Source organism: Fukomys damarensis, unplaced genomic scaffold (genome assembly GCF_012274545.1).
Source record: "Fukomys damarensis isolate Sample0158 unplaced genomic scaffold, DMR_v1.0_HiC HiC_scaffold_11, whole genome shotgun sequence".
Taxonomy (NCBI): Eukaryota; Metazoa; Chordata; class Mammalia; order Rodentia; family Bathyergidae; genus Fukomys; species Fukomys damarensis.
In genome coordinates this window covers 9,026,388-9,050,453 of record NW_022900923.1, presented here as the reverse complement: position 1 = coordinate 9,050,453, position 24,066 = coordinate 9,026,388, and the positions used below count along the sequence as shown (strand labels likewise).

Below are 24,066 nucleotides of genomic sequence, written 5' to 3'. Positions count from 1 at the left end.
AGAGTCTGAATTCCACACAGAGTGGAAGTCACACTCCCTGTCCTCTGGCAGGCCCGGAAGGTGACATCAGTCGCTGGCCAATGTTTCCCATTCTCTAGGCTGTCTCTTCTCTCTGCTGATCATTTCTTTTGCTGTGCAGAAGCTTTTTCATTGGCTAGCATCTTGTTTGTTGATTTTTACCGGTACTTTTTGTATAATTGGAGTTCTGCTCAGAAACTCCTTGGCTACACTAGTGACTTTGGGTGTTTACCTGTTTTATCTTCCAGTAAGTTCACTGTTTTAATGTTTAGCTCTGTGACCCATTCTGATTTTAGTTTCATATGTGGTAAGAGATAGGGTCCAGCCTCAACCTTCTGCATAAAAAAAGCCAGTTTTCCTGACACCGTTGCTTACACAGGCTGTCTTTCCTCCATCGTGTATTTTTGGCCCCTTTGCTTTAGATAAAAAAGCTGAATGCATCTAGGGATTTTTTGTATCCTCTGTTCTGTTCCATTGACCCACATCTGTTTTTGTGCCAGTTCCATGCCATTTTTTATCGCAGTTGCTTTGTAATATAATTTGAAGTCTGTTGTGACGCCTCCTGCTCTGCTCTTGTTGCTCGGGATTGCTTTTGCTCTTCTGGGTGTCTTCTGGTTCCACATGAACTTTAGGATTGTTTCTCTAGCTCTGTGAGGAATGCTGTTGGTACTTTGATCGGGATTGCGTTTAATCTGCGTATCAGTTTGGGGAGTGTGGCCCTTTTGCCAATATTGGTCTGGCCTCTCCAGAACAGGGGGAGCAGGTCCATTTTCTGGTAGCAATCGAGTTATCTTGTATTTGTACATCACTTTAAAAAGGGAAAAAAGTTGGCATTACAGAAATAGAGCTACTTTCCAGGAGGATTCCCAAATATGTAAATACTTAACATTTAAGATAAAATCGTGAGGTTGAGTACGTGTTCAGGTAAGAGTCTGGTCACCATTTAGCTTCAGCTGGCTTTCCTCCCATTTATCTGTTCTTTCTCTGAAATCCAGTTTGGGCCCATCCTGCCCATGGAATGCAGTGGGCCCTGCCCCACTGGTCTCTGCATATGAGACCGTCCATGCCGGCCTCCAGCACTGGACCTGACTCGTGAGAAGCAGCACCAACGGTATAAGAGTGCTTTCCCCAGACACTGCAGTCCACCGTGGGTCTTATTCTGCGACCATGAAAAGCAGTAACTATACCCTTTTTACATTCACTCTCCTATTTTACACACTAGTTTTATGGCCATGATGAAATTGTAGTGTCCTTGATGGCAATATGAAAGTTATTGAATTGCATTGAAAAATCAGCATCTGCTCCTCTTACAAGCAATTTGGTCTTCATTTTGATTGTTTTCTCCAAAGTGATCACCATCTCTCCTCCAGGATGTAGTCCTCGAAAAATGGTGTGGCTCCAGGTACACGCATAGCCTTGTACACGTCTGGCATGTGCTGGGAACTGGACATTGGAGGAGGAGTTTTTCAGATCATGTGTTCCCTGGTGTCGGGGTGATGGGCACCAGGCTTCTTCATTTAGTAATAGAAAACATGACTTCTGTTTTCATCATGGAAATTCTTAAGAGCTGGGATGTATGCTCTGTTGCTTTCAAAGTGATTCAAAAGTCAGTCTTACTTTTGCTGGACATGGTAGCACAAGTCTGTCATCCCAGTACTCGGGAGGCTAAGCCAGGAGGATCACCAGAAGTTTGAGGCCAGCCTGGGCTACGTAGTGAGATTTCATCTCAAAGAACAAAATGAAAAGAATTGAGCCCAGTCGAGAGAGGTTGCTCACCCAAGAGCCCTGAGCAGCCCCACCTCGGCCAGCTGGGGCCCTGTCACCGTTGCACCAGAGTGGAGCTGCCGCTCCACAGACAGCCCTGGTCAGCAGTTGGTGGAAAGGAAGTAAATCTGAGAGAGCAGGGTGTGGAGCAACAACACATTAGAAATTAGACTGCACTGGCTGCGTGTCCCAGAATCCCGAGTACAGTGAGGCTTGTCTTTGTAACACAAGCAGCCTTTGGTAGTGAGGGCGGCTGCTGAAGAGGTCCTCAAGCCCCCAACCTCCTTGTACCTGTGGCATTTATCCTCACAGTCACAAAGTGGCTGTGACACCTCCAAGTGTCAGGTCTGTATCCCCCACAAGCATAAAAAAGGAAAAGACAGATCCAGGAAATAGCTTTTCCGAAAGACCCACTGGCTTTCCGCTTCCCTCCCAGTGGTCAGGACTGAGGTGTGTTCCCACCGTGCACGGGGGTCTGGGAGATGAGCAACACGAACTACGGGGCCACTTGGGCAGCCCGGGTTCCATCAGGGAGGAAGGCAACAGGATCAGAGGGCCGTACACAGGACTCCAGAACCCAGAAGTTTTATTTCTAGGAGCAGATCTGTGGCAAACATGGGAAGGCACTGATGTAACAGACTGGCGACACGGGGAGAATGGAGGGTGTGCCGACCTACTTGTGTCCGCGCGTCCGAATTCTATCTTTTACACTCCTCTTCCTTCTTCTGGTGATGTTCTGGGGCCCCCGTCTCCCTGAGCCCCGGGTCCCCAATGCTGAGGCTCCTCGGGACTCTTCCCTTCCGCAGGGCCCTTGCACACGCTGTGTTCCCAGTCTTAACACCTGAGCCCTGGCCACCAGGCCCCCCGCACCCCTTCCCGTCTCCCTGCCTCACCCTGCTCTGCCTCGCACTGGAAGCCCCTGGCCAGGCCTTTCACCAGGTCCTCTTCGAGCTGACAGTCTGAACACTCAACACTGCAGATCGCCATACCCAGTGGACCTTCACAGCGTTTCCCCATCCTCCGGAGAGCTGTGACCTCACCTCTTCAGCCCCTCCACTCTGCTGTGTGACCCACCCCTCTTCCCCTGGCCTCTGACTCATCAGCTGGCTGCCCCCTCCCCACTGCTTCCCCAGCTGCCTCTGCTCCTCTGACCACGCAGGGCAGAGGGCTCCTGTCCGCACAGAGGCAGCGCCCTTTTACTTCACAGTACTCGTGCCTGATCACCAAACGCACGCCTGCGTCCTTGGCAGCGCCTGGAAGATGGGCCTGGGTCCCTACCTGCATCTGCTGTCAGGCAGCGGAAGGGCAGAGCCTCCTGTTCTCTCCTCTCCATTGTGCCGGGTGACGCCGGAGCAGAGTGGCTTTCTCCTGCCGTGGACAGACCTGGCCATCGCCTGGCGCTGCGGGACTGAGGCGGGACCTGCTCTTCTCGGCCTGCAGCCTGCACCACAGAGCCCTGGACAGGAAGCTTCTCCCAGGGAGCAGACGGCCCTTACAGACCCACAGCCAGTATCACCACAGGAGCAATCTATTTATTGGTGTTCACAGGAAGCCACGTCCCAGCAGGGAGAACAGGACTCGGTTTCTACAGGTAACACAACAAGGACACCACAGAGAAAGCACTGGGCAGGGCCTGACGGGTACCTGGATTTTCCTCTCTGGCCAGAGCGCACCTGTGCCTGGGGCTTTTCCCTCCTGTGCCCTCGAGGTTTCCAGTCCTCGAAGGTAGGGGGACCGGCGTCCTGCTCTGAGCCAGCACATCATGCGACCTTCCCAGCTCACACGGAAGAGCTTGCTGTGTCCTGTCAGCGGCCCAAGGTGCACAAGTGGGCGAGGCGGAGTCTGGTGACAACACAGCTAGCACCAAAAGCGGCTTCTACTTCCTCGTCACGAAGTAAACACGATATCTTTTTCTTTATTTTTTCAGGGAAAGAAGTGTTAAAAATATATGGCACTAATGTGTGAGACTACACAGCTGCCCCGGGCTCCGGCCGGCCGTGCCCGTCAGATGTAGAGCTGGTGGGAGGCCAAGGTGTCCATGAAGGGGCGCACCAGGTTGTCGGCGGAGAAGTAGAAGATGAGCCCGAAGGTGATGGAGATGGGGAGCGCGGGCAGTGCTTTCCTGAACACGGCGAGCAGCAGGAGGGTCAGGCACAGGCCCTGTGGACACCGAGGGCAGGGACACGGTGACCGCCGGTGTGGACAGGCACAGGTGCTCGGGAATGGGACTCCCCAAAAGGACACCGGGGAGGCGCTCAAGGGCCAACGCTGAGGGAACCACAGGTGCGGTGTGACCCGTCCCCTCGGGGCCCTTGCTGCCCCTGCCCCAGGCGCCCAGAGTAGGGACAACGGAGGGGAGGAGCCCAGGCCCACGATGCCCTCCCTGACATACGGGGCCCACCGTCCCCACGAGCTGTGCGTGTGACACCCAGTGCTAGTGGGGGGACAGCTGGGGATGCCCCTGGGTCCCGCTCCTGCATGCCCCGTGCCACCTCACCATGCTGGCACCAAGGTCCCCTCCCTGATGCTGCCCCACAGGCTGCAGAGCTGGTGACCGCACCCTCGGAGGGAAGACAGCAGCTGAAGCCCCCGGACGACCCCACACTCACGATGAGGATGGCAACAAAGCAGGCCAGCGTGGTGTTCCAGTCCCCGTTGCCCGCAGCTGCCGCCTTGCCCACCAGAACACTGTAGAAGATGAAGTCGCCCAGGCCAAGCTTCACACCTCCTATGTGGGGAGGCAGAGGGCCTGGTCAGCCCCAGAGCTGACAGGAAGCAGGGAGACAACAGGAGGAGGACAGGGCCACTGGGCAAGGAAGCCCAGCAGCCCTAGCCACACCCACAGGGCACAGAGAGGAGGCTCAGAGAGGCAGCCAGGTGGGGACCTGAGGACCCGGGCCGAGGAGCTGGCGGCAGGCAGCGGCTGAGTGAGGAGCGAATAGCGCACTGCCCGGGTCGGGCGCTGTGCGGCTCTGTGCCAAGGCGAGTGACAACGACAAACGCTTAGGTTAATTCCACTCCTTGCCAGATGGAGGATGATAAGGGGACACAGGCACCCTGCAGACTGATTCCCCATGCAGTAAGAAGAACGCAATTGGTGGTCAGTTTTCCCCTTAGTGCCGAGGAAGCTGAGGCCCTCTAAGGCCTTCCAGCCTGGTTAGTGGGGCGGTGTGGAACAGGGCAGGTCGTAAGTGACCCGCGCCCCCACCCAGCCCCAGCCGGCCCCTGCCACTGCCTCAGCACCCACTTGCTCTGCTCTTCCTACCTCCCTTCCTTTGGCTTCCTTTGCAGCCTGGACTTACAGACCCCAAGCTCTCTGGAGGCCCTCAGGCTGGCCGATGTCCCTGTGCCCCTCTGGGTCCTCCTCAGGTCCTCTCCCAGCACCCTCCCCTCTCTCTCTGAAACTGCCGCCCCCAGGTCTGGGCCATGGCCTGGACGACATGGACCCAGGGACAGCTCTGCTCTGGTGCCCAGCCCTGACCTCCTGTACGTGGGTAACTATCGGTGACCTGTGTCCACCTGGTGTCCTGCAGCCCTCGGTCCTCCCCAGGCAGGCGAGGGGAGCTTCCAACTCCACGTCCCTTCCCCACCCAACAAAGGCTCTGTCCCATCTCCTCTCAGTTCTCTCAGGGGGACGGAGGAGAGTCCAGGCCTGGCGAGTGGCTCTGCTCACTGGGGCGGGACCCCTAAAGCCGAGTGGTGGCCCTCCAACAGCCTGTCCCACAGCTGCTGCTGGCCACACCGCCCCGCCATGGCACCCAAGCTGTTCCAGCAAACTGGAATGCCCAGGTTGGTGGCCAGCTGGCCAGGAGTGCAGTGACCTGCAGACTGCCTGGCTCTGCGGCTGACGTGGATGAGGGCCAGGCTCGGGGATGGTGCCCTTCCACCTGCGGGTCTGTGCCCGAGCTGGGCACAGCGGGTGGTGCTGGGAGGACGCCTTCCCTATCTGTGCCCAGCAGACGAGACACCAGGCAGCTTCCAGGGCCTCTACAGGCTGCAGCCCTGCTCCGAGGTCCAGCCCGAGTCCCCAAGCCCTGCACCACTCTGCCTTTGCTTCTCAGGCTCCGCCCCTAGAGAGGGGCTGTGGCTGTCTAGTGTCCCCCAAAGCCTCATGCGAATGAGGAGGGGCTTCCTCAGAGGTGACCCGATCTGGAGCCTGAGTCAGGGTCCATGCTAGGCCTGAGGGCACTGAGCTAAGGGTGTGAGCACCGCCCACCCTACGCAGTCTGGAGAAGGGAAGACGCTGGTAAGGTCCCCTGGTGACTTCTGCTGTCTTCACCACCATGAACTGTGGCCCCCTGCCTCAGAGCCAGCCCATTATGGTCTGAACCCTCTACCCTGTGAGCTCCTTTCACTTTGGGTGTCGGGTAGTTTGTCTCAGCAGTGAGAAGTAACAAACACAGGAGGAGATGCGCTCACTGGCTTCTCCGGCTCTCCGGGAGGCCCCAGTCTCCTCCGTCTCAGTGCTGAAGAGGCCCTGGCCCAGCACCAGCTGGGCTCTGCTGGCTCCTCCTCAGGGTCCAGAAAGTCACCTCTGATGGAAAGGCTTCTCCCCCTGCCGCTGCTCCACCCGGACTCCGGGGACCCCACACACAGCGGACCACCTGAACGCGGCACCTTACTTTCCTCCTCTTCCTCCAGCTCCTCCCCGGGGTAGCCAGGCAGAGGGGGCTCAAAGACGTCAGGGTACGAGGGCTCCCCAAAACTGTCGTAGGAGTCTTCTTCTGGGTGTCCAGGAAGAGGCCACCGTCAGTGCCGCAAGGAGGGATGAGGGAGAGATGGAAGCTGGTCAGGAGGCTCCCACTCAGCGTGGCTGCCTGACCCGAAGCAACCTGTCCCCAGCCACCAGCCCCACGGGCGGAGATGGAACAGACCAGGCACAGGGGACAGTCAGCCCGCTCGGGCCCACTCCAGCATCCAGGAAGGCTGGCTTTCAGGGGACACAGCCTCTGCCTCTCAGAGAGAGCAGGCCAAGTGGAGTGTGGGGGAGAAGGTGACCCCAGCGATGACAGACTGTCACCCCGATACTCACCCATCTCCGGGTCGTAGGGGAGCTGCAGGGCTCCCTGCGAGGATGGATCCAGCTTCGCCATGCCCACAGTCCACACCATGGCGGCTGAGGAAGGAGACAGGGTCACGGCACTGCCCACAGGCTGTGTCCCTGGAGAGCCCATGGGACCCCACCCCATGGTACTGCGCTGCGGTCCGTCCTTAGGGGCCACTGCAGGAGGGGTCCAGGCACAGGCAGAGGGCACCGTTCTCTTTTTCTGCCCTCCTCACAATATAACAACTGATGGTGATAATAAGAGTGAACAGTTTAGTGAAAAACTGTTTCAAAACCTGTGGTTAAACACACAAGGTAATAAGATCACTGACATTGAGAAATGGGAAGAAAGGAGCTAAAGGTGTGGGGAAGGTGGGACGGGTAGGGGAAGGGTAAAAAGGGAAAAGAAAAAAATGTGAGATGATGAAAAGATGGAAATAAAGTGTTTGTAGATGGGGAGGGGAGGAGGGGGTGAAGGGAGGGCAGGGACAAGGGGAAAAAATGAGAACCAAGACCTGTCGTGTAGAGGTACAAGATCCCAACAATGAATGTAACTGTACTGTATCCCTAAAATATACCAATAAACTCAAAGCTGAAAAACACACACACACAAGGTAACACCCTATTCATTTCTGTTCTGCTTTGTTTTGTAGTACCGAGGATTAAACCCACAGAGTGCTGAACTACATACTTAGCCCTTTTTATTTTGTTTTTTGAGATGGGGTCTTGGGAAGTTGCCCAGGGTGGGCTCGAAATGCAGTCCTCCTGCCTCAGCTATAGCTGTAATTACAGGCACATACCGCCAAGCCCGACTATTTTAACCATTTTTAAGTGTATAGTTCAGTACATGTAAAGATCATACTTTTCCATCTTGCAAAACTAAAGCTCTGAACCCATTTAAGGTAGCAAACCCAGCCAGTCATGGTGGCGCATGCCTGTAATCCCGACACTCAGGAAGCTGAGGCAGGAGGATCACTGCAAGTGTGAGACCAGCCTGGGCTACACAGTGAGCTCCAGGGCAGTCTGAACTACATAGTGAGAACCTGTCTCAAAAAAGAAAAAAAAGTAGCAAATTCATTAAAGGTAGAAAAACATCCTAAAACTCATAAGGTAACAGCCACAAAAGACCCAGACCAGCCAAACAATCCTGAGTTTTTAAAAATGCCAGAGGCGCCAGGATACTTCAAAACACTCTACAAAGCTATAGAAAATAAACAGGATGGTAATGGCAAAGAATCAAATTACACACCAGAAGAGCAGAAGGGTGAGCGCAGGAAGGAATCCGCCTTCACAGAGGCAACAGGTCTCTGACAGAGGCACTGTGAGCGCACAGTGGAGAAACAACAGCCTCTCCAGAAAGGGGTGCTGGCAAAACTGGATGCGCCGTGGAGAGGAATAAAGCTGGAGCTGCCTCAAACTATACACAAAAATTGACTCTTAAGTGGATCTAGACCTGAGTGTAAAACCTGGAAGTGAAATTACCAAAAGAAAACGGTGGGACTCCGAAGGTACAGGCGACAAAAACAGAAATAGACACGAGGATTTAACACACTATGGAGCTTCTGTTCCTCAAGGGAAACAAGGAGAAGAATTAGGAGACGGCCTATAGAACAGAAAATGTTCTCAGATTAGTACAAAGGATTGATACACAGGATATGTAAGGAATTGAGAAGGTTGAACACCAAAAAAGCAAACAATCCCACTGAAAAGTAGATGAAGCAACTACATGGCATTTCTCCAAAGAAGATACACAAATGGCCAGTGAGCGCCTGGAGATACGGCTGGCTCCACTCATCAAGACCACCACGCGGGCATCACCTACCTCAGTAAGGACGACCATCGCCAAGAAAACAAACAGTGAACGCTGGTGAAGACGCAGAGGCATCCTCATTTACAGTGGGAACACTGTTCGTACAGCCATCGTGGGGAAACAGGATGGAGACACCTCAAAAGCCTAAAACGGAGCTACCAGAAGATGCAGCAGTCCCACACTCAGGCTGTCTCCAGAGACGTGATCATCACAGCCGAGGGCTGTCTGCACTCCTGCGGGTATTACGGCACTGTGCAAAATAGCCAGGGCTCGGCAGCAACGGAGGTGCCCTTCAGGACAAAGAACGCGGACAGTACACAGTGGAGTATTCTGCAGCCTGAAGGAGAAATCCTGCCACGCGCAGCGACACGAGGGGAGGCCGTAGGTGGGACAAGCCAGACGCAGAAGACGACACCACACACTGTCACGCATGTGTGCAAACCGCAAGTCTTACAGCAAAGGGGACAAAGCAGGGGTCACCGGAGGCTGGGAAGGGCAGAGGACGGGATGGGAAGACGTCCAACAAGGGACACGGAGGGATAGGACGAGCAGAGGAATCCTGGTTCTTCCTCAGCACAGCGGGGTAACTCGGTCAAAACAATCAAGATATATTTCAAAATGACTAGAAGAGTACAAAGTTCCAAACACAAGAAAACGACTACATTTGAAGGGATGGAAACGCTTGTTGCCCTGACTTGATCACAACACATTTTATATATGCACTGCATTACCATAATGTACCTGAGAAAGATGTAAAAATGAGCCAATTAAAAGAGAAAGCAGAAAGAACTCCCTTCCTCCCCCAGGCGGAGTGCTCTGTGGGCTGCTTCCGCCACCCGCTGTTCTAACACGAGTGCGCAGTCCCTATGTCACGGTGAGACTTCACAGCCCGCTGGCCTCTCTCCCCCTCCCCAACCGCGCTGAGCTCTGAGAACAGGAGCCCTGGAGCTGGAGGCTGAGACTGCCAGGCGCCGAGTGGCTGGTCAGCGACCGCGTCCAGCAGGGCCACAGCCACCCCGCAAAGTCCCTTTCCGAGGCCGCGCAGGGAGCCCGACAGTGGGGCCGGCTGAGGACTCCAAAGGCCATGGCTCTGGAGATGAGGTCTGTTCTGTACCCACCGTAGTCATGGGGCTGCCCCGCGCCCCCCGGTGCCACCTCCCCTCGGACCTCGCCTGCGCTGTGGCAGCTGGGCACAGCGAAAGTGGGCACGGAGGGCACACTCCCCTGGGAGCACCGGCCCGGCTCTTCCTTTGGCCGGGAAAGAGCCGATGCCGTTAGCTCTGCAAACCACCGCCAGCCCCTTGTCCCCACAGCCAGGGAGAGGCACAGGCCACTCACAGGAGTATATGAGGGCAGGAAAGATGGGCTCGTTCCTCTCCTGGGCGGTCTCCACCAGCATCCTCAATGGCCCTTTGGGACACAGCACGGCCACGAGATCTGGGCAGACAGAGGCATCTTTGTGTATTAAAGAAGGCATTTGTTCCCGAGCTGCCCACTACGGCCAGGAGCCCCGGCTGCAGCTGTCCGGATGGGCCCGGCCTGACCCATTTCCGGCCCCAGTCCACGGTGTGCACTGTGGAGCCCAGAGCGGGACCCGGACAGTAGCTGCCAACAGGAAGTGCCATGCACCTAGGAACCACAGGAGCCCAAGGTCCTTCTGAAAAACGGGGTAGGATACTGACCACAGCAATCGTGCCGATGGGGGCCAAACAGCAGCTCATACTGCAGGTTACCTACTGGCACCAGACCCAGTGCCCTGGGGCCGCCCTGAGTAACACGCGGCTGCCTGTGCCGGTGCTCGCCAGGGCCCACACTCAGTAGGGTGACAATGGCCACATGACAAGCAGCGCCTGGCCATGGGGTTCCTCTACACCACAGAGTCCCTGGGGCCGTTTTACAAAGGGGAGTCTCCTGGAGCGGGGAGGTCCCGGCCCCCCACAGCCCACCTACCATACACGGAGATGGCGCCCAGGATGACCCAGGCGGACCACTCCGGGAGGTACTTGATGAACACCAGGGCCATGAGGGCGCTGATCATGATGAGGTAGGCCTGCTGCAGCAGCAGGGGGCCTTTCCAGTGGATGCACACCATGCCCACCGCACCGAAGTTCCACACGGTCAGCAAGAGCGTGGGGTAGTCCATGGCCACGCTGTAGGTCTTCAGCACTTCCCTGTGGGCCGAGGTGGAGGCATGGGGAGGGTGGGAGATCAGTGGAGTTGTTCCCAGGCCTGGCCCGAGGAGGCAGTGTGAATCAGAGTGGGTTCCACACCCCTCAGTGTTTACGGACAGTGTCTTCCGTGGTGGCGAGTTTTACATCAGGAGCCAGGACAGAGGTGTAGCCCACGGTGGGCACCATCTCTAGGCCCGTCCATGCTTGGCCAGGGAGGGACAGGTCTTTCTGAGGTCCGTTTGTAGGTGCTGGGGTGGGAGGGGACTTCCTGAGTGGTCTCTGTGAGGTGCAGCCCTCGGGAGGCCTGTCCTGCCCGCTCACTCTGAAGTAGCTCCTCAGTGAGCTGTCCTGCCTCCATCTCTAGGCCCAGGGCAGGGGACCTGGAGCCCTGGGCTCTGGGAGCAGCTGACACTGGGCTCAATGGCTGCCCTTCCCTGCCAAAGTCCTTCACAGCCACTCCCGGGAGGCGTCCGGGACCCTGCTACTCACAGGCACCACTCACCCGAGGTAGATGTAGGTGAACAGGAACAGCAACATCAGGGAGGACATGATCAGCCATCCGTGGATGAACTGGACAACAGAAACAGGAGGCTGTCACCAGGCCCCAGGCCCTGGGACCGCAGCTCCAGCCTGGGTACCTTACTTCTGACCACAGGAGCAGGTGTCAGGTGGCCACTTACAGATAGAGGAAGCAGACATTCCAGGGGCTCTCTCCTCCAGCCCCCTGCAAACATCGAGAGCATCGAGACCCCCGCAGGTCTGCTGACCCTGGCCTCACGCCCACCCCCATTCACTCAGCAGCCGTACACAGGGCAGCTCCTACGATCCTGCACCAACAGTGCCAGCACCACTGGTTTGTTAGCTCGTTCATTCCAGGGGCTGGTGGGAGAGCAAGCCAAGGGTCTGCCCAGGAGCAGTTCCCGGGGAGGGAGACAGACCATGGCCCTGCAGGTGGTGATGAGACTACAAAGACGACGCGGCAGGACAGCTCACTGAGGAGCTACTTCAGAGTGAGTGGGCAGGACAGGCCTCCTGAGGGCTGCACCTCACAGAGACCACTCAGAAAGTCCCCTCCCACCCCAGGACCTACAAACGGCCCTCAGAAAGACCTGTCCCTCCCTGGCCAAGCATGGATGGGCCAAGGGTAAGGGCAGGCTGCTCCCAAACCAGACACTGGCCAGCCTTCTGGGCAGGCCCACCAGCCACCAGCTCAGACCCAGGGACACCCACAGGGACTCACTGAGGCTGGGGGCAGAGGGGAAGGGGCTCACTGCATCTGGCTCACGCTCTCCTTCCTCACCCTGGCCACTCCGCCTCACTGGGCCACTGTCGGGCCCCGCCTGTTTGTCACAGACTCCAAGCGAACGTTACGGAGCGGCTGGGCTGGGCAGGGCCGGCTGGCAGTCCCCACACTCTTTCTAGCTGTCCGCAAGTCAAACACACCTCCTTGCCTCTCCTTTCCATACGGAGGCCCTGCCTCCCTGTTGGTGGTAGTGGGGGAATGGCCCAGCTCCTGCCTGGGACAAGCAGCCCTACACCCCACCTCTGAGCTGTCAAACAGGAAGCGCCCGGCTTCACTGCCTTCAGTCCTCAGGGCAGCCTGCAGCCACTTTCTATAAGCTGGGGGGTGTCCTCGGGGACAGGTGAAGCCCATGACCCAGCCTCAGCTCCTCCGCTGCGCCCTGGGCCAATCCCCGGCCCGGAGGGAGATCTCAGCACAGCCTCTGAACAGCCCTGGGGTCGGGGGAGGAAACACCCAGAGAGACCTGGAGGGGAAGTGCTGAGGTGAAGGGAGCCTGAGAGAGAACCAAGAAGGCGAAATCAAATTAAGTCCACTTCCCCTGCGACAGGCATGGACCGTGGTGATAAGGAGCTAGGACGTGGGGTCAGGAGGAAGGCTCCACCCAGAACGGGAGCAGGGGAGGGTGGGGATAAGCACCCAAACCAGCCCGTTTTGCACACAAACAACCCCACTAGATTTTCACGGAGGAGGGAGAGGCAGGCAAGGGCTGCGGCCGCACCTTGTAGCAGCGGTGCTTGTACAGCACCACCAGGAAGATGGTCATGACCACGATGACGGTGATCATGATGAGTGTGTTCAGCACGGAGTTGAGGAGGCGCTGGCCCACGGAGGCCGTGTCCTCGGTGAAGGGTGTGTAGATGCTGAGAAGGTCAAGGAGGTGTCAGAGGGCCTGCAGCTCTGCAACAGCCTGCCCCGAGTGGTCCTCAACAGGAGCCCCCGGGCCCCACCGCCCTGGCACAGCTCCAGCACTGGCTGAGCAGTCCAGGCTTCCGGTCATGCCCTGGGGCCCTGGCCAGGACTGGCTCATAGCCTGTGGGCACAGACCGTCAAGGCCTCCCCGCCCCACCCGGTTAACCTCTCCCTCCTGGGGCCTCTGCCCACCCTTCTCATCTCTGGGCCATCCAGGCCGGGCAGCGCCCCATGCCCACTTCTCCATCAGCCGCCATGCCTACGACTCCCTGAACCAGTGGAGCCCCCGTAAGCGCAGGAAGCCATTCACAAGCTCCACACTCTGACCACCCAGGACTGACAGAAAGCCGCCAGGCAAGCTGCAGCCAGGAGGCAGAGTTAGGGTGAACCCGGGCCTCCCTTTGTCCCTGTCAGGGAGCTGCAGCTGCAGGTGCTGTGGCTACCACCTCCCCAGGCCCGTCCCCCTGCCCCCCTGCCCCCCTGCCAGGTGGCCCAGGCACCCAACTCACAGCTGACCATTCTTCTCCGTGTAGAAGCGCACAGACTTGATGGTGGCCACCACCACGATCATGCACAGTGTGACAGGCACAAACAGCATGATCACATGCTTCGCCCCGTACTTCAAGGTCAGCTCCTCCTCCAGGCCTGGGGGCCGCCCGGGGACCCCACTGCAGATGTAGCGGTCAGGGTCATCCTCGAAGTCCTCCTCGCTCTCCTGGCTCCTCTGTGGGAAACCACGTGGTGAGGGTCACAGAGCACCACGATGGCGATCTACGGGTGCAGTGCGGGGATTTGGGAAACCAGAAGGGAGCTGCTGCTTTCAAGAGCTAAGAACCAGTGTCCAAGCTGTAGTGCAGACCGGGAGACACTGGTATTTTAGGACCCAAGGAAAGCTTAGGAGGGCAATACGCAGAGTCCAGTCACCACAAAGGGAGGAGAAGGCGGGCGCATCTCAGGCCCATGGCTCATGAATCCGGAAGACATCAAATGAGCCTTCTCCTTCCTAAGAGCAGGGACACAGGGTTGCACTCAGTTCTGTTCACATAGCTTCCTGAGCTGGGAGGGACAGCTGGGTCGGTGGTAGGAGAACAGGTCAGACCTTCGCTTCACAACCCACCAAGCGGAACACAGGGGCCTCTCCGCAACTGCGAGCAAGACTCGGGAACCGGCAGGGGAAGAAATTACTTTGAACTTTCTACCTCCTGAAATCAAGCAAGTAAATGTATAGCTCTGAACTGAAGGCTGTGTGGGTACCAAGCATCAAGAGGACCTGGCTCTGGGCAGGTGGGACAGCATCGGGGACAAGCAGAGCAACAAGGGACGGAGGACATTGGCCAGCCACACACCGGCTGCAGGAGCTGTCCTGCTGCAGGGACTTGCTTTGGACCGGTGGCAACGCAGGGTCATTAGCTGCTTTGTTAGGGTAGCAGCCAAATGAAATGCAGATTTTTAAAAAGCCACTGCTCCTGTAAGGGTTCTTTGCACAGACAGTTCCAGTCTAGGGGTCAGCTGAGAAAGTTCACAGACAGGAAGCAAAATAACAAAATGCACAGCCGCTCCTGGAGATAAAAGGAGACAGGAGGGAGAAATGGCTGGGCGATGACCTGGGAGCTCAGCAGTCTCTGCTCAGGGAGATCGCTGAGAAATGAGCTCGGATTTCAGCAGAGGGGATGAAGGCTGGCGGAAGCGGAAGAGAGAGTCCACACAGGGAGTTCTGTAACTACTGTAACAAGCGAGGTGGAGACGGAGACGGGGCGCAGGCAGATTCAGACGGCACCGCTGACCGGCCTTCCTGCCCTGGCACATGTCCTGGCCAGCCACCCACATGCCTTTCCCTTCCGATAGCTTTTCCCCTACCACGGCGCTCACATCACCGTGGAAACCGTGGTAACCCTGAGGGTGGGCTCGTGTGGGGGAGGAAGACCTGCTCTGAGCACAGCCCAGTGCTTTGCTGAGCCCCTCTTCCTCCCCAGTCGGACGATGTCTGCTCTCATCCACACATCGGCTTCCGCCAGGTGGCAAACACCCAAGGTAAATCAGCTGACAGAGGAAGGGCTTATTTCTGGCTACAGTTTTGGAGGGGCCACATCCTGACCGGCCGGCCCTGCTGCTCCAGGACTGTGCAGCCAGGTCATGAAAGGGGAGAGGAAAGGGCTGGGGCCCCACGGGAGACCCCCAGGGACCTGCAGATCCCTCGAGGCCGACCCCAGAAAGGCTCTGCCACCCCCAGACACATGGGCCCGTGGGGACAGGGAGATCCCACCCGAACCGCGCTCACAGCACAGCCCGCCGCAGGTGCCACCTACCCACTGGGCAGCGCTCTCCCCGTCCTCGCCTTGCTGGGCCTCCAGGCAGGAGCGCGGCGAGGGGCTCTCGGCCGACATCAAGGATGTCCGCTCGTCACACACTTCCTCCTCGCTGTCAGAGGCCATGAACGTGAGCATGGCCCTGCTCGGGAGGAGGCGCACCTGGAAAGGAGCACAGGGACCCTGCCGCTGTCCTGGGGAGGCCAAGGCAGGGCTGCAAAGAGCCAGAAGTGCTGCCCCAGCAAGCTTCTAAGGCACCGGCATCAAAGGCCGGCTGTACAGCAGGGGTAGCCGGAGACCTGTGCGACTCGGCCAGAAGTCAGGGCCACCCACGCTGTCAGAATCTGCAGGATGTTCACTCACTCAGTCCACAAATATCTACGGAGGGATTGCTGCACATCAAAGACCGCACCAGGCTCAAGGGAGAGAAAGGGGAAGAGGGAACTCTCCCATCCTGCTAAAAATGAAGACGCACCCATGTGACAGATGATATAACCCAGTGCTGGTCAAGAGGCACAGAAACACAATCTCAGGGAGATAGGCTGTTCTCTGAGAAGGTAACATTTGCTGGAGATGGGCACAGGGTACGAGGGCAGAGGCTGGGCCAGGGCTGTGGAGGGGTGAAGGGTCCCATGTGTGACACTGAGGTGGCCTACGTCACCTCAAGGACACCTGAGCAGAGCGTGCTTGCAAGGGTCATTCCAGCAAAGGGGTGGGACTGAGTCCACAGGGTGAGCAGGGCACCTGATGTGGGCACCTAGGGTGGCAGTCGTGCGGGACTAAGATGGAGGAAAAGGAGACGGAATTCTGGGGAAAGACTGCGACTCTGATCCAAGAACCTGCCGGTGTCTGTGGGTGACAGGGGACGCTGTCTAGGAAACGCCCGGTCCCAGGATCTGCATGGAGGGAGGTGGGAACCATGAGTTTAGCAGCAGCAGCCAATGCCAGGAGGAGACAAGTCCACCCAGTGCTGTCAACTGAGTGGAAAGAGCAGGACCTGGGGAGGACTGGCGCTGAAGGCCAGAGGAGGGGAGCCTGTCCTTAAGACTGCTGTGGGGTCCTGTGTGGGGTTTCCACAGCAGCACCCCGTGGAAGCTGGTGCAGCCCCAAATCCACAAGCTCAGCTGGTTTCGGGGCTGGCAGGGCGTCCCACAGCATCCTAGACAGGGACAGTCCCTGCACGCTCCGTGAGGTCCCAGAGGCCTCTGGCCGAGTTATGCCATGCGCAGGAGGCCCACACTGGCCTCTGCTGCCAGTCTGCCTCCTGGAGTTACAGGATCTGCAAACAAGGCAGGCCGCCCCTTCCACCAAGACACCAGTTCTGCTCCCTGGCACGGCCTGTGGTTGCCACTTGTTTTGAAGAGAGCTACACTGGGTGGCCTGGTTTATTCCAAGGGACTTTAACTCTACCCCACAGTGAAAGTCACTGTCCCAAAGCGAAAGGTGCCCTTGCTGATCTCCCAGGATTTTCAAGTGAGCCCAACTCCTCAGCCTTTGACCCTTCCATGCGGGTGGGCAAAGTAAGACAGGCACCAGGAAGTGGGCTTGAGGGACCAGGCACTGCTGGAGGTTCGAGGAATCTGCCAGCCAGGAGGACTGGACGCTCCGTCTCAAGGACAGCAAGTGGCCCTAAAGGTTAGGAACATGTGCCAAGAGGGGATTGAAGGAGGTGGGTCATTCTGGAAAGAGGTACCCTCTCAGGTGAACATACGCACTGGGAACGTGGGGCCCAGGCCGACAACGGCGAGCACTGGGTGTGGTGGAAGCGGGGAAAACGTCCCAAGCAGGGGCTGGGGCCTCACGAAGGGGTGGGAGCTTAGTTCAGCAGAGAGAATGGCCCAGGTTTCCTACAGGCAGCTGTGGGCAGAAGCGCACTGTACCAGAGCAGTGTGACGGGCACTCCCTGGACAAATGTGGGTGCCCCTCACCCTTTCACTAGGACTCCCCAAGACCAGGCTCGGCCCAGGGCCAGGGGAGGCTGGGAATGAGCAGACTACTCACCAGAGCCCAGGGGGAGGGCGCACGGCTTGCCATGAGACCCAGGAAGCTCTCAGCCTTAGCTCCTTACTCTGTGCAAACGAGAGGAACCAGCAGGTTGGGCCGAGGAGAGGGAACGTCAGGGGCCTTCTCTCCGCGAGGCCTGAGCATCGCCAGCAGCAGTCATTTTTCTGAGAGAGGCCCCAAGGGTCAGGGTGGAACTGTGAACAGCCCTTGCTTAGCCTGGAGATGGGTTGTTCTCCAGCACCACGAAATAAAAGGGGCTGCAATTTTTTCAAGCTAAATTATAATCCTCTGTTTGGAAGTCACAGCAGCTTCTGCCTCTCTCGTTACCCCGCAGTGCTGTCTGGGTATGAGTTCATCAGTTCCCATCTCCCTCCATGTGTCCCATGCCTCCGGGTGCCTGTGATTTATCTCCGGGGTCACTGGACCCGGTGGGGCAGATCTGGGAGTCCTTGAAGCTGAAATGTCACAGACCACAGCCCCCACCCCGCCCCAGGGCAGGTAAGTTTGCCTTCAAACCCTGAAGCACTGCAGTGTTCCCATCAGAGGCAGCCCCTTATAGATGCCCACAGAGCAGCCTCCAGGAGAAATGGATGAACAGAGAGGAAGGCTGCTTCCAGAAAGGACCAAGGGCCTAACAGGAAGGACAGCGGGCACAGAACAGCAGGGCACCTGGCACTGGTTCTCCATTCCGCAGCAACAGCTAACGGGATGCTCCCCAGAAACCACTCCTGCCTCAGCAAAGTCTGCACTGGGGAGGGTGACACGGCACTGGGGACCACTGTCATCATCACTCGCCCTCACTGGCCCGCTGTACAAGCCTGCTCTCAAGACCTGACAGCTCTGTGGGCAGGAACAATAGGAATCCCCCAGATCTGCCCCATAACCCACAAAGCAGGACTCACACTCAGGCTTCCTCACCAGAAACGCCCTGCTACTTGCGGATGTTCCTCCTGCAGGTTCCCCAAAGCCCCGACGCCTCCCAGCCAGGCCCAGGATGGGGAAGGCGAGGAGTAGGAGGGACTTCGGCTCAGGAGAGCCGGAGTGCAGTGGGCTCAGCCGGCAGGACAAGGGCACCACAGGATGGCAGAGCCCTCCGGCCAACGCAGATGGGAAACGTGGGGTCCCTCAGGGCCACTGCTTCCCCAGGGGTCGGGGCACTGAGGGCTGTGGTGGGTACCACCTGCGGGGCCCTGAGCAGGCACCAAGCACCAGAACCTCAGCTGCGTGTGACCGTTCCCCCCGCCCCATGTTGGAGATGGTGAAGCAAAGGCTTAAAAAGGGATCAAACTTTGTTTGGTGGTGGTGCTGAGGACACAACCCAGGGCCTTGGGCACATGGGTTCCATCCTCAGCACTGCAAAAAATAGAAAGTAACCCAATGAAGGTTACCCTGGGGCCTACAGATTCTTTTTCCAGGCTTCTGAACACCATGCTAAGTTGTACATTAAAAACGCAGAGCGCCGGGCATGGTGACACACACCTGTAATTGCAGCACCCAGGAGGCTGAGGCAGGAGGATTACCACGAGTTCAAGGCCAGCCCCTGAACTACGCAGCGAGACCCTGTCTCAAAAAAAAACACAAAAAACAAAACACAGATCCCTGAACAATGCTGCTGTGATGAAGCAGGTGGAGGACCTGACTGAAGGCAGAAAGATCAAAGCCTGAAGCCAGTCATCCCTTCCAATCCCGAAATGCTACTTCTCAGGATCTGGCCTAGGCAAACAATACAGATTCACGTAAAAATGTGCACTGCTGCGCCTGGACAATAGTGGGGAAAACGTGGAACCGGCTGAGACATCTGACCCTACAGGATGAGACAGGAATCGTCCTTTCTCTGCACTCTCACCTCCCGCCATGTTTGGTTACCTGGTCAAGTGAAGGCCAGGAGGAGTTGGTAGAAAATTCCAGAAAGCAGCATGCTGTAATAAAGCATCTTCCGTTGCGGAGGGTCGTTGTAATTGTTCTACTTATTATTCGGTATCACTGGCCATCGCAGACGTGGGCATGCAGGGAAAGCACTGCACACAGGGTTTGTATCTCCCACAGCCAGGCACCCGCCGGGGCCTGGGGATGAATGCACCTTGCCCAGTCACATGCAGGCCCTGGTGCGTTCAACTGATGCGGACCATGAAAACTCTTATTTCAAACAGTATATATCGAGATTAAAAAACACACATTGGCAAGTTTAACAAAATATAAAACTTCACAAAATCATCTGAATTTTTCTAAAAAAATGTATGTACAAAAAAAGTGTCGAGAAATACTACAAAAGAATAAAGGTGGTAATCTTTGGATTGGAAGGCCTGCAGACAATTTTTACTTTGCACTTTCCAGCATTTCTCAACGTCTTTATAATAAAGACAGAATGCATGTTCAGGGTTTTTTTAAAGCTACTAATCCTTAAAGGGAAAAACAGAAGATCAAACCTGGGTTTTCTACCCCTGACCTTTTCCCCCTGAATCCCCCGTGGACTGGGGGGCAGATGGGTACCCCTGCAGCCACTCTGACATGTCCTCCCCAGCCCCTGTCAGGCGCCAGGCGCCAGAAGGGCGCTGGGACAGATCAGCAGGCTCTGCTGTCACTGCTGAAGCCCGAGGGCGCTGCAATCCTCAGGGAAAAGATCACTGCAGAACGTGTGCGGATAAACAACCTGCTGGATGTGCGTCCCCATCCCAGGGCCGGTGACGCACAGAACTCCCGCGGGAGCCTGAGTGGCAGGTGGGGCGCGGCTGGGCGCCTCTCCAGTCAGATCCCTTCAGCAGTGGCACCCAGCTCTCCCGAGGGAGACGCACGAGGTTGACAGGGACAGCACAGCGCAGGTGGCTGAAGGCAGCCTCTGACTAGGAAGCACAAACATCCAGAGAACCGCTGGCTGCTCCCTTATGTAGCTGAATGGGATGGGAAAAAACACTGGTGGGCCGGCCCTGGGACTGTGACCCACAGAAGTCCCCCAGCCTGCTGGCGTCAGCAGTTCCCGCCATTATTATAGACCTGGTGACCCCATTTCCTCGACTTTCTTTTCACTGCAGAGAAAAGCAAAGGTCTGACCTTAACACTGAAGGCTGGCAGAGTTGGTAGGAAATGGATTTAAAATGCCACAGCAAACCCCAGTGCCTCCTGGGAAATGCTGGTCCAAAAGCAAACTGGGAATGACTGCTTTTGCCACAAGCACTTGGGGCTGCAGAGAAACGTCTGGGGCTGGGACACTGAGTTCCCTTCTCACAATGCACCCCAGCTTTCACAAGGGGTGGCACTGGTTTTCAGCAGGTCACATTCAGAGGTCATGGTCATGGCTGCTCCCCAGCACGGCCACGACTCCTGAGAGTCCCACAGTCTTCCTCTGCCCTAAGGAAGGCTTGGTAAGAACAGGGGATTCCCTGAGCAACCCCACAGCTTCCTAAGCCACCTGTCACCCACCCCAGGTACCAGTAGGTATGTGGCCCTCACTGACCTCCAGGGCTCCATCCACTCAGCCCAGCGCTTGCTCACGGCTGCCCCCAGCCCTGGGAGGCGACCTCAACCTGAGGTGATGATGCCCAAGTCCTAGGCCGTCCCACAAGTACAGCAGTCCCTCGCACGACAGGCCCAAGGTTGGTCTGGGGATAGGACCTCCCGCACCTTAGCCAGGCTCTGAAGCCCCATGGCTCCCTCCTCCTCAGAAACCTGGGCCTGGGGCAACTTCCTGAAGTAGCCTGGGAAAGGGCAGTGTGGGGAAAGAGGCAGAGAGCCCTAGCATGCCAGCCTGAAGAAGAACCCAAAATGTTTCTTATTTTTAAATAAGGGGTTAAAAGCAGAGGCTTTGGGAACTAGCAGGGTATGTCACCTGCTTGTGTCACTTGAGCCACACTCTCTGGAGGCACGGCCTGGCCTGGAACCATCTAGTCTGACAGGGTCCATCTCCCCTTCGGTGAAAAGCCGAGCAGGCACACAGCAAGATGACTATGGAAACTAGAGACACTGTGTAGTGTCAGGCACCCGGTGGGTGTGCAATAAACAGAGGTCAGGCGAGCAGGGAGTTATGGAGGCTGCTGACTGACACCCCTTAGAAAGCCGGGCGTCTGCGAAGCCACCAGACATAGGAGCCAGCTGCCCCGCCAGGCCCCAGGGAGGGATCCTGTTTCCCTCAGGCCCAGCCCACCATTGTATCTGAGGACAGGGCGCTTCCACAAGACTTTGTCAAAATGAGCGAAGACCTTAAAGGCCATCTGGTCAGTGGCCTATTTTACAGTGAAGGAAACTGCAGCCCAGAGGCCTTTACTGGGAAGGCCCTGTGACTAAGAGCTCGTCTCCAAATTGCTCAGGGGAGCAGCCCTGCCCACTCAGCCCTGGGAGCCGCACTCCCGGCCAGGTTCTGCCCTGCAGGCTACACACACATACACACACACACACACACACACACAAACACCTGCTCACAAGGCCACGGGCAGGGCTGTGTCTACAATGCCCCCAGTCCATGCCACCCGAAATCTCTCCTGTCCCCACCTGCCCTCCCCATGCCGCAGGTCTGAGTGGCACACGGGAAGGGGGCGACAACATGTGGCCAGGAGTGAGCAGCAGGGCACCGTGTCTCTGCGTGCGACACATCAGAGCACCAGCCTGCGGCCAGCAAAACTGCTCAACTCATGGGCAGTAAGTGAATGTGAACGGCACAAAAGGAAGGGGCTAAACTTGTCCCCCTCTTCCCCCGGGGCTCGGCTTGGCCCTCTTAAAACCTTCCTCCCCTTCCCGTGGTGCAGCGCTATGAACAGGCCCTTCCCACTGGGCCTTCAGGGACACTTCAGAGCAAACCTCAGCGTCAGCACACTCACTAAGGGCAACTCTTATCATCAGCAGAAAAAGCTAGGATGCTTCACCTACAGCTCTCCCGTCTGCTAATGGACAAAGGTAGACATGTGCTGGGAAAGCGAGGGCAGGGAGGAGATGAAGAGCGATTATCTCTGGGCTGCGGGCTAACAGACGGCTGTTAAATTTTTCCTGACATTTTTAGAATAACGTATATTACTTTTATTATTTAAAAAAAAAGCAAGGGCCGGGGATTTAGCAAGTGGCCCAATGGTTCTGACGCGTGCTTCACAAGACCAAGGACCTGAGTTCCATCCCTGGAACCAAAAAAATTTTTAATAAGCAAGTTCCTGGCTAAGACATAGCAGAAAAGTGAGCACCCTTTATATTTTTCTTCCTCTGTTATAATTTTAGAAAAGATGAACAGCAACCTATTATCTCACTAGAGTCTACCAAATAAACAAAATATGTGGGCTTTCCTAACAACAGACCTGAAATTGTTCTTTTTGCCAGACATTACCGAGGACACCATGGCAGTGGGGTGCCAATAATCCATCTCCAAGCTGGGCCAACATTTAGTCCAAAAGGCCTGAAGCCCCAGGGACCAGAGAACCGGGGGCCAGGGGACCCCGTGCCGAAGTGGCTGCTCTCTTGTCCCTAACTCAACAGCGTCCCAAATTCTGAGCAGCAGCTGAGAAACAGCCCAAGATGTTTTCGTTAGAAACAAGCATGTGACCTACACACACAGAGTCGGCTGCTCTAGGAAAAAAGCGATCATTCGGTCTTTGTCTGGTTTCTCAGGAAGTTGGTCATGGAGCCGGCACAGAAACTTTCTGGGCAGCAGGGCAGAGACCTGGGTGTAGGTGACTGCAGAACACTTGCGCGAAAACTCAAACAACAACACAGGCAGCTCTGTAAGCCTGGAGCTCACGGGCACTGAGGCCACATAACTGAATAACTGCTTAACTCCACAAGCCTCAGTTTCCCACTCTGCAAAAGGGTAGTAGTAATTCTCCTTACCGAGGTTCGCGATGACTACCTACAACTTCTCAGACAAGGTACGGCTATGGGGTTATCGATGCCAGTCTCGGATCGAGGGCATGGCAGCGAAGAGTCTCTGCGCGTGACGACTGTGCGGTGGGGCAGGAGCAGCCCGAGAGGACCGCGGGAAGGGCTGCAGGGCTGACCACCTGCTCGTGCCACCAGGCCCAGTGGACAGCTGCCTCTGCTTTCTCACGCGCACAGCGAACGCTCTAACACCGAAGAGCCCAGTTTTCCTGCAAAGCCTGAAGCGACCTCTGCCGCAGCCTGCCGGGCCATCTTCCCGCGTGCCCTGGTCCGGGCCCTGTCCGAAGCCAACACGTGAATCAGGGTGGCCAGCTCGAGCCTGGGGCCCGGACCCCTGACCTCTTTAGCCGAGGGGGTCAGCGCACAGGATGATTTTCTCAGGCTCCGCCTGGCCACCTGCAGGCAGGGGAACCAGAGGCAGGCGCACACCTGAAGCGGCTTAAGCAGAGCTCTTCGTTAGTGCCAGAGGCGTGGCCGCCGGCCCGGGGGCTCGGGTGTCTAAAGGACGCCCAGCTCCAGGCCTCCGTTCTGGTCGCTGGTCTGCAGGTGCTCTACGCCAGCTGTTCCTCCATCAGCAAACAGGGACGCAGTTACCCCACAACCACCAGTTCGCATTCCTATCAGCGAATTCGGCCAAAGGCAGGGTCATCTCATTCAGCTACCAAAGGGCCGCGGTGTGGGCAGCACAGGCCAGGGCACCAGGTTCTAAGCCTGGCTTTGCTATCCCCTACCTGGGAGACCTTGGGCCGTGTCACTTTAGCGCTGTGGGCTGTTTCTTCATCCGTGAAATGCGGAATGGGGTCCCGCTTCTGTTTTCGGGCTCCTTCAGCTTCCGGCGCTGGAGTCCCGGCGTCTCCGCACGGCTGCAAACCCCAGATAAAACGGCC

General features: G+C 57.0%; 1 protein-coding gene across 6 annotated transcripts; it reads right to left on the bottom strand.

The window, feature by feature from the left end:
* Positions 1 to 1,724: 1,724 nt before the first annotated feature.
* Psen2 (presenilin 2) lies at positions 1,725 to 24,060 on the bottom strand. 6 transcript variants are annotated; one of them, XR_783988.3, is made up of 13 exons: positions 23,911 to 24,060; positions 17,327 to 17,394; positions 15,326 to 15,487; positions 13,529 to 13,743; positions 12,829 to 12,970; positions 11,310 to 11,377; positions 10,587 to 10,807; positions 9,975 to 10,073; positions 6,815 to 6,898; positions 6,405 to 6,506; positions 4,392 to 4,510; positions 3,061 to 3,942; positions 1,731 to 2,386 (listed from the first exon to the last, which is right to left on the bottom strand). XR_783988.3 is itself a non-coding variant. In XM_010642579.3 (12 exons), exons 2-12 carry the CDS (start codon positions 17,357 to 17,359, stop codon positions 3,787 to 3,789), a joined length of 1,398 nt encoding a protein of 465 aa, XP_010640881.1. In that variant the 5' UTR covers positions 17,360 to 17,394; positions 23,911 to 24,060; the 3' UTR covers positions 1,725 to 3,786. The 6 variants fall into 6 exon arrangements, 5 of the variants coding, with proteins under 5 accessions (XP_010640881.1, XP_010640878.1, XP_010640880.1 ...); XM_010642579.3 differs by having other exon boundaries at positions 1,725 to 3,942; positions 6,405 to 6,503; XM_010642576.3 differs by having other exon boundaries at positions 1,726 to 3,942.
* Positions 24,061 to 24,066: the final 6 nt, after the last annotated feature.

What these genes read in the sequence shown, in the direction of transcription:
- Psen2 (XM_010642576.3), bottom strand. Translation starts at nt 17,359, where the DNA reads ATGGCAAGCCGTGCGCCCTCCCCCTGGGCTCTG. An exon ending in GGGAGAGCGCTGCCCAGTGG is followed by an intron (nt 13,744 to 15,325) that starts GTAGGTGGCACC and finishes GGTTTCCCACAG; the next exon opens with AGGAGCCAGGAGAGCGAGGA. An exon ending in GCTGGAGGAAGAGGAGGAAA is followed by an intron (nt 4,511 to 6,404) that starts GTAAGGTGCCGC and finishes CTCCCCACATAG; the next exon opens with GAGGTGTGAAGCTTGGCCTG.